Source organism: Rhinopithecus bieti, unplaced genomic scaffold, assembly GCF_001698545.2.
Source record: "Rhinopithecus bieti isolate Rb0 unplaced genomic scaffold, ASM169854v2 scaffold_2572, whole genome shotgun sequence".
Taxonomy (NCBI): domain Eukaryota; kingdom Metazoa; phylum Chordata; class Mammalia; order Primates; family Cercopithecidae; genus Rhinopithecus; species Rhinopithecus bieti.
Genome location: NW_016804595.1, coordinates 773,176 through 782,533, shown reverse-complemented (window position 1 = coordinate 782,533; position 9,358 = coordinate 773,176). Strand labels below are relative to the sequence as shown.

The following is a 9,358-nucleotide window of genomic DNA, read 5'->3' as shown; positions in this document are numbered from 1 at the left end:
AAAAAAACCACATGATTATCTCAATAGATGCAGAAAAGGCCTTCATCAAAATTCAACAACCCTTCATGCTAAAAACTCTCAATAAGCTAGGTACTGATGGAATGTTATCTCAAAATAATAAGAGCTATTTATGAAAAACCCACAGCCAATATCATACTCAATGGGCAAAAACTGGAAGCATTCCCTTTGAAACTGGCACAAGTTTCAAATTGGAAAAAACTACTTTAAAGTTCATATGAAACCAAAAAGGAGCCCACAGTGCAAAATCCTAAGCCAAAAGAACAAAGCCGGAGGCATCATGCTACCTGACTTCAAACTATACTACAAGGCTACAGTAACCAAAACAGCATGGTAGTGGTACCAAAACAGAGATATAAACCAATGAAACAGAACGGACCCCTCAGAAATAACAACACACATTTACAACCATCTGATCTTTGACAAACCTGACAAAAACAAGAAATGGGGAAAGGATTCCCTATTTAATAAATGGTGCTGGGAAAACTGACTAGCCATATGTAGAAAGCTGAAACTTCCTTACACCTTATACAAAAATTAATTCAAGATGGATTAAAGACTTAAATGTTAGACCTAAAACCATAAAAACCCTTAAAGAAAACCTAGGCAATACCATTCAGGACACAGGCATGGGCAAGGACTTCATGACTAAAACACCAAAAGCAATGGCAACAAAAGCCAAAATTGACAAATACGATCTAATTAAACTAAAGAGCTTCTGCACAGCAAAAGAAACTACCGTCAGAGTGAACAAGCAACCTACAGAATGGGAGAAAATTTTTGCAATCTACCCATCTGACAAAGGGCTAATATCCAGAATCTACAAAGAACTTCAACAAATTTACAAGAAAAAAAAAAAAAAACCATCAAAAAGTGGGAAAGGATATGAACAGACACTTCTCAAAAGAAGACATTTATGCAGCCAACAGACACATGAAAAAATGTTCATCATCACTGATCAGAGAAATGCAAATCAAAACCACAATGAGATACCATTTCACACCAGTTAGAATGGCCATCATTAAAAAGTCAGGAAACAGCCGATGCTGGAGAGGATGTGGAGAAATAGAAATGCTTTTACACTGTTGGTGGAAGTGTAAACTAGTTCAACCATTGTGGAAGACAATGTGGTGATTCCTCAAGGATCTAGAACTAAAAATACCATTTGACCCAGCCATCCCATTACTGGGTATATACCCAAAGATTATAAATCATGCTACTATAAAGACACATGCACACTATGTTTATTGCAGCACTATTTACAATAGCAAAGACTTGGAACCAACCCAAATGTTCATAGATGATAGACTGGATTAAGAAAATGTGGCATATATACACCATGGAATACTATGCAGCCATAAAAAATGATGAGTTCGTGTCCTTTGCAGGGACATGGATGCAACTGGAAACCATCATTCTGAGCAAACTATCGCAAGGACAGAAAACCAAACACCCCATGTTCTCACTCATAGGTGGGAACTGAACAATGTGAACACTTGGACACAGGGCAAGGAACACGACACCCCGGGGCCTGTCGTGGGGTGGGGTGCAGGGGAGGGATGGCATTAGGAGAAATACCTAATGTAAATAACTAGTTAATGGGTGCAGCAAACTAACATGGCACATGTACACCTATGTTGCAAGCCTGCACGTTGTGCACATGTACCCTAGAACTTAAAGTATAATAAAAAAAATACTGATTTTAAAACTGGCTTAACTACTTTTAGTAAGGGGAAATATTACAAAATCTAGTAAAATTCAGGATATGCACATCCTAAAACCCAGTAATTCTACTCCTAAGAATTATATTTAGCTGAGAGAATCTTCTGTATATAAGGAGACTGGTACAAAATTCATCATATCATCATTGGTACTGTTTGCAAGCAATTAGAAAGTAGCTGATTATCCATCAACAGAAGAATAAATACATTGTGGCATGTTTACATAATGGAATACTGTACAGCACTGAAAAGGAGGCAGCAGTTTCCAATACAGTCTAAATTAACACACAAAATCCAGTATTTATATCATTCATTAACAAGCTGATTCTGAAAATGTAACCTTTTACCAAATACGATTCCTATGTATATTTTCAATCCATTCTAATCCAGTTGAGCGAGAACACACAGAAGACTACTGTTTTGACTATGTTTAGTATACAGCTCTTCCTTTAAATTGTCTTGTAAGAGTTATGTGCTCCAAGAGCACTTTCCCTAGAGCTGATGAAGTCAGTGCTTTTGGAATGCAGCAGCCCAAGACCTGACATAAAATACCAATGAATCAATAGTTCACAATAGTTCAAAAGTGTTTCTTCAAAGACTATCAAAATCTTAAACCCTTATTATAGGAATATGAATAGCAAAAGGCATGTTATTTCCCTTATGATTACACAGAATCTGGATAATTTCTAAGACTGCATGGTAGAGGTTTAAAAGGTCAGACAGATAATATTAGACCCATTCATAAATTATAAAATATATTTCACTCCCAGTCAAAATTTGGCTTCAAGTCTGTCATGAGGGCCTGGGATTTGTCTTATATATTTAATAATGTATTTCATTTTCTTGGAAAAGCTAAAAAAAAGGCTAAAGTCATGGATCATAGCCTCTTATGAGATCATTCATTCCACAAAGGGGAAAGTTATTTTACGCCTGTAAAGATGTATACACCCTGCCTGTAATGGAGCCTATTTTCCCAATGAGAAGTAGATAAGAGAGGTGTGCTTATCCTCCTCATTTTATAGATGATTAAGATGAAACTCAAGAAAAGTAAGACCTTTCCACAGTCACACAAATGTAGATAACATTTAAATGCATCGTGACCTCTGGAAAATATTAATATTAATAGGTGTTCTAGTAATTCTTTTATTGTAGTTCTTTTATTGTTCTAGTAATATATTGTTCCACAAGCATGGCTTATCAACTGCCTTTTGGTCTGCTATTTCTGGGTCCCATCCTGTCTGCTAACCCTATGGTAAACCCTTTGAGTAGATGAGGATGAGGTTAATGCTGATGTGTTTGGCAAACCTCTAGTGAGATTACTTACCAAATCAGCTCCATAGTTGCTGCTATGGTCTGGATGTGGTTTGACCCTGCCAAAACTCATGCTGCAATTTAACTGCTGATATTATTAAATGTTGAGAGGTAGTGGGATCTCTAAGAGGTATCTGGGTAATGAGGGATCTGCTCTCATGAAGGGTTAATGCAGTCTCACAGGTGTGAGTAAGTTCTTGCTCTTGGGTTGTTATAAAGTGAGGCTGCCTCTTGTGTTTGGTCTCTTTGCAAACACCCACTGTCCTGTCTGCTTTCTGCCATGACATGAGGCAGCATGAGGTATTCACAGATAGGTTGTATGATCCTGGACTTCCCAGCCTCCAGAACCATGAGCCAAATAAACTTCTTTAATTTACAAATTACCCAATCTCAGATATTCTGTTATAGCAACAGAAAACAGACTAAGACAGTTGCCAAGCCTAACTGGGCTTCACTTCATACTATTTAGTCCAGCGGGCCTCAACTATGGTTGCAACATTGGAATCATCTGAGGAGCTTTAAAAGTACTGAAGTCACTTGTAATCCCAGCACTTTGGGTGGTCAAAGCAAGGCAGATTGCTTGAGCTCAGGAGTTCGAGACCAGCCTGAGCTACATGGAGAAACCCTATCTCCATGGACAAACCAAAACACGAAAAAACTTAGCTGGGTATGGTGCTACACACCTGAATCCCAGCTCCTTGGGTGACTGAGGTAGGAGGAACATTTGAGCCCAGAAGGCAGAGGCTGCAGCAACCCCAGATATTGCACCATTGCACTCCAGCCTGGATGACAGAGCGAGACCTCATCTCTCACACACACACACACACACACGCAGCACTTTAGTCGAGGAACTATCCCCTGAGATTTTGATTTAATTGCTCTGGGGTACAATTCTAGTCATGGGAATTTCTCCCCTACATTTTTTTTCTAGAGACAGGGTCTCACTTTATTACCTAGGCAGGAGTGCAATGGCATGATCATAACTCACCATAGCCTCCAACTCCTGGGCTCAAGTGATCCTCCCACTTGGGGCTCCCACTTGAGCCTCCCAAGTAGCTGGGATTACAGGCACTTGCCATCATGCTTGCCTAATTTTTATTTATTTAATTTTTTTGTAGAGATAGGGTCTTGCTATATTGCCCAGGCTGGTCTCAAACTCCTGGCCTCGAGCCATTCTCCTGCCTCAGCCTCCCAAAGTGTTGGAAACAGGCATGAACCACCATGCACAGCCTCCCCCAACATTTTATAAAATGTTTTAAACGTACAGAAAAATGGAAAGAATTTTACTGTGAACATGCATACACCAACCATCCCATCCAAATTCTACCATTAATATTCTCTTATTTGCTTATCACATATCTATCCATTTATCATTTCCTCTCTCCATCCATCAACCTATTTTTTCTATGCTGCATTTCAAAGTGGCAGATATTATACACTTCCCAGCATGAGGAATTTTAAAAACTGCACAGTGATTCTAATGTATAGCTAAGACTTAGCACCACCGATTTGGATTTCAGTGTTTCCACTGGAGTTAGTTTAAGTCAAGCTTACCTATATCAGTTCAGGCTTCCTGCTCTGGGGTACCATAGGGACAAAACCCACAGGCAGCAAAAGAACAGTATCATCACATTCACTCGATTGCCTCTGAGTCTGTTTCCAGGTTTTTTACTTTTTAGAAATGTGTTTTAAAAATTCAGCAAAAAGAGGTATAGGCTTTCTACATTCTCAGGGAATGGCCACACATAAAATGATTATAATAAAGCTTCAAAAAGTCACGGAATGGGTTTTGGCTTCACAATTTTAGGTTTCAGCAACTACGGAATGTAAATAGAAGTCACCTGGCTATCGATGAGGCCACAAACTTAGGGATGTCCAGAGACTATAGACTTAGTAAATGACACAGCTAGGTATTCTCAAAATCTAGCAATATTTATTTTGATAATTGGTATTTTTAAAATTCAGACAAGAAAAATCAGAAAATAAATCTCATACCTGGAGTTTTCCCTTTTCATAGGCCAGTTTATTTTTACTTTCAGTAATTTTTCCCAAGATTTTTTCCACCTTCTGTTGGGCAAGCTGATAAGGCAAACACAGGCATCAGAACCTCTAGGCACAGAAAAGAATAACCATTTTCATTTTTAAACAAGTATTTACATCCTTACCATTTCTATCATCATAAGATCAAGATTCCTATTTATTTGCTACTGCTGCTTTTAGTCTTTCCCTACATAGTTGATCACAGGGCTAATATGCAACATGTACAAGAAGACTGCTGATAAAAGCATGAAGCCTTAAGAGTACCAGAGTTGGTTGGTTTTGTATATTAACTCCTTTTTTGTTATGTCAGTTACTCCTTTGTAGTTGTGATCCAACACGGATGTGGTGTGGTTGTATCAGTGACTGCAGGTAGTCTGTAGAGCATTACACGGTTCTTTACGGAAACAGCAGCTGCAAGTGACCAGGACCACTGATAGAAGAAGGCACCTCACTTACTACAGTAAAAAGCAGTTTAGAAAAATCTCAAAAACAAAATAAATGTTTATTGGAGACTCAAACTCATTGTTTGATCAAATACTCAACACAATATTATCTGGAACAAACATTACCAAACGTTCCATATTTCACGAAATTACATATTTTCATTATTCAAACAGCCTTTAATAATGACAGTTATTTTTTCATATCCTGTTGTTCTCATACTATATTAGAAAAAATAAGTACAAAATTTAAATTTTGGGCCATATTGGTACTTTCTTTATATGAGGGGCACCATTAAGTGATTGAACATGGAAATTTTCAGTCTTCACAATCAATGCCAGTGCTATATCTTAATAACATGAAATATTGCCATATGTCAAAATCGTCTTCATAAACCAAATGTGGAGATAATGCACACAAAGCAAATGTGACTGAAGACACAAACTCTTAATCACTTATAAGCTAACTAGCTGCACTATGGATCATTTGCAGTAAATCTTAAGTTCAAAGTCTTATTAATGTTGGTAAGTATCTTATATTGCCATCATTCACTATTTCTGGTTTGTATTTGCTTATTCTGTGAATAACAGAGTACCTTTTAGGCATTTTAAGCCAAATAATTTTAGATTTTTGTTTTATGTTCAATTTTAGGTAAGCTGATAGATAAAACCCATGTATTAATTTACATAAGAGATATTCCTCACTACCTCCAACATGATTACAGCTATTCTTTAGTCACCACTTTGTAATATCCTTTAAGTGTGTGAATCTACCACACATGCTTCTAAATAAAAGCAAAAACACATTCCAAACTAGATTGCTATAATCTATAAATCCTATTTTCCTCTGTTCAAAATATTTTCTATGAGAAGGCACATTAAGCTGGGCACAGTGGCTCACACCTGTAATCCCAGCACTTTAGGTGGCTGAGATGGGAGCATCACTTGAGGCCAGGAATTCAAGACCAGTCTGGTCAACATAGCAAGACCCTGTCTCTACAAAACATTAAAAAATTAGCTGGGCACAGTGGTGCATGCCTTTAGTCCTAGTTACTTGAGAGTTTGAGGAGGGAGAATTGCTTGAACCCAGCTGGTGGAGGCTACAGTGAGCCATGATGGTGCCATTGCACTCCAGCCTGGAAGACACAGCAAGACCCCCATCTCCTTTAAAAAAAAAAAAAAAAAAGTTATAGTAGTCTGGAGCATTGTTTCTCCTTAGTAGTTGCCTTGGCTAGAAGAATTTCATTTTTGACATTCAACACTTGATAAAAATCAATGGAAAAGCCATAAAGAATTAGCCCTTGTATACCATCTACCCTAAAATCATACACCTTTAATATAAAAACTTATACCCAATATTAGGCTTTGGTGGATTATTAACTATTAGACCAAGTATTTGTCCTGTCAGAATATTTATTTCATACATTATTACACATATTCATAATTCAGTTTTTAAAAGTTTTAAAAATTACTGTGTTGCTCCCAGTAAGGCAAAGGAAAATATGTTTTAAAAAGCATTTAGACCAGTAGAGTATTAGTTTCAAAATAACCTGAGGAAAATGTAGACTGCTATCAATAAATAGGAAATTGGTGACGATAAATATATTATCACAGAATCAGCTCATCATCAATTAATTTTCTATCTGTGGAAAACACAGTCCTCTTTGCCAAAATATTCTCTATTTTGGGAACTATGATGCAAAATCATTCCATGAATGTAACATTACAATTTAGGATTATGTTGACCAAGTTTTCAGCAGCAAATAAATTGTAAGGATGCTCAATAATACCACAAAAGCAAAGCTACAATAACAATAAAAGCTTAATTATTTAAAATTCGATTCAAACTTCTACAAATTAAGATGTCTCAGTGTGCTGTAAAGCATGGGTAAGAACATATAAAAAAAACAAGAACTAGAGTTAACCTAAAATATGCTAGCTCTAACAAATACTAAACACTCAAAAATAACTATCTTCTTGAAATGGAGAAAGGTTTTTTTAAAGAATAACTTAAATTATCTGGGTCTTCTATAAAAGGTGACCAGACATTTAAAAAATAATGGCGCTTTTCCCCTATCAATACAATTCCCTCTCTCAGGCAAAGGCATGAAGAACTTCCATTAATCTTTTAAATATACGTTTAAAATAATAATTTTCCCATTATGCCACCAAAGAGAGTGCTAATGTACTAAATGAAAATTGTCTGAGCAAAATAAAAATGTGATAATATTTGACAAAGGGTCATTTATTTAAATATTATGACACACACAAAAAAATTGTTCCAAGTTGCTAAGGGAAAGTGGATGTTAAGGCAGTTACTTAAATTACTGTTTACAGATTAAATAGGCCCTGTACCTGTACAGGAGACCAGAAATTAGAAACCACTTAAATAAGTTAATATCTCAGGTTCTGAGTTATAGAAGACTGAACTGAAATTAACTTTTGCTTAAATACTCTTGGTAATACACTATAAGCATGATCAGTATATAGAGCAAAACAGAAACTGGGGAATCATTTGAGAAACATCATACAGAGAAAAATACCAAGCATTAGAATATGAATTCTAACTCAGAAACACAAAGATACCACTCTTCGGAGAAGAGGAAGTAAAAATAGGAAGAATTATCTTAAGATATGAAAGATAGGTTGCCAAAGATCAACAGTAAGCCACAAAATTATTTCTAAAATCATTTTTTAAATCCACGTGAGCTGTACAAGTTAGCAGAAGCTGTTAGAAGAATACACAAAACCAGTAGGATACTGGCATCTTGGTAAAGCTATTTTATAAGCAGATTGTAAGCATTTTTTAAAGTTTTTGACTATTTTGAATTTTTTATTCAAAATATTTAACAACGGTATGACATGAGCCCCAGAAAAACCAACTTTGACATCTGCATGAGTGTACACTGACAATGTCATCCTGGTTTTAAGAAATAATACATTTTAGTTCATTTTCTAATTTCAAGTCTTTAAAGTCCCAGTTGTATAGGGAATTATGTTTCTGTCTGGTGCTACAATTTTAAAATACATGTATAAACCCCAAAAGAGAAGTGGGGAGGAAAATCATTCAAACTGAACTCAGGCATAGTAACCTTCCTACATTTGGATCTTTTCTTACTGTGGGTCTCTGAGTGACTGACTGCCAGTGGTAATGGAATTAAATTGCACTATCACTACAGGCTAAAATGGCAAAAAAAAAAAAAAAAAAAAAAAAAAACACCCTGAAATTACAAAATATGAAAGAAAAACCAGAGAGAATAATATTTATTATTGCAATATGACATTAATCCTTACTGCCTGGCAAAACAGACATGACCTTAGCTGTATTCCAGTCAATCAATGTTTTTTTTTTTTTTTTCATGGCTCATTATTTTATTTTTTTACAAAGTAACAAATAATATTTATTGTTCATATAGAAAATTTAGAACATGTACAAAAATTATAAAATAAAAAAAATCATCTATAGTCTCACCACTCAGAGATAGTTGCTATTTTTTTGATAATGCACATGTAATCTACGTATATAATACACATGCACAGGTACATTTTAAGTAGAATTAAATCTTTTTTTTTTATTATTATACTTTAAGTTCTAGGGTACATGTGCATAACGTGCAGGTTTGTTACATATGCATATTTGTGCCATGTTGGTGTGCTGCACCCATCAACTCGTCAGCACCCATCAATTCATCATTTATATCATGTATAACTCCCCAATGCAATCCCTCCCCCCTCCCCCCTCCCCATGATAGGCCCCGGTGTGTGATGTTCCCCTTCCCGAGTCCAAGTGATCTCATTGTTCAGTTCCCACCTATGAGTGAGAACATG

At 36.1% G+C, this 9,358-nt stretch overlaps 1 protein-coding gene across 1 annotated transcript in view; it reads right to left on the bottom strand.

Moving 5' to 3' along the window:
- CCDC150 (coiled-coil domain containing 150) overlaps positions 1-9,358 on the bottom strand; it is a 95,406-nt gene that overhangs the window by 22,948 nt on the left and 63,100 nt on the right. Inside the window, 1 exon segment of the mRNA XM_017869300.1 lies at positions 5,046-5,129. Coding sequence (XP_017724789.1) covers positions 5,046-5,129 — 84 coding nt within the window.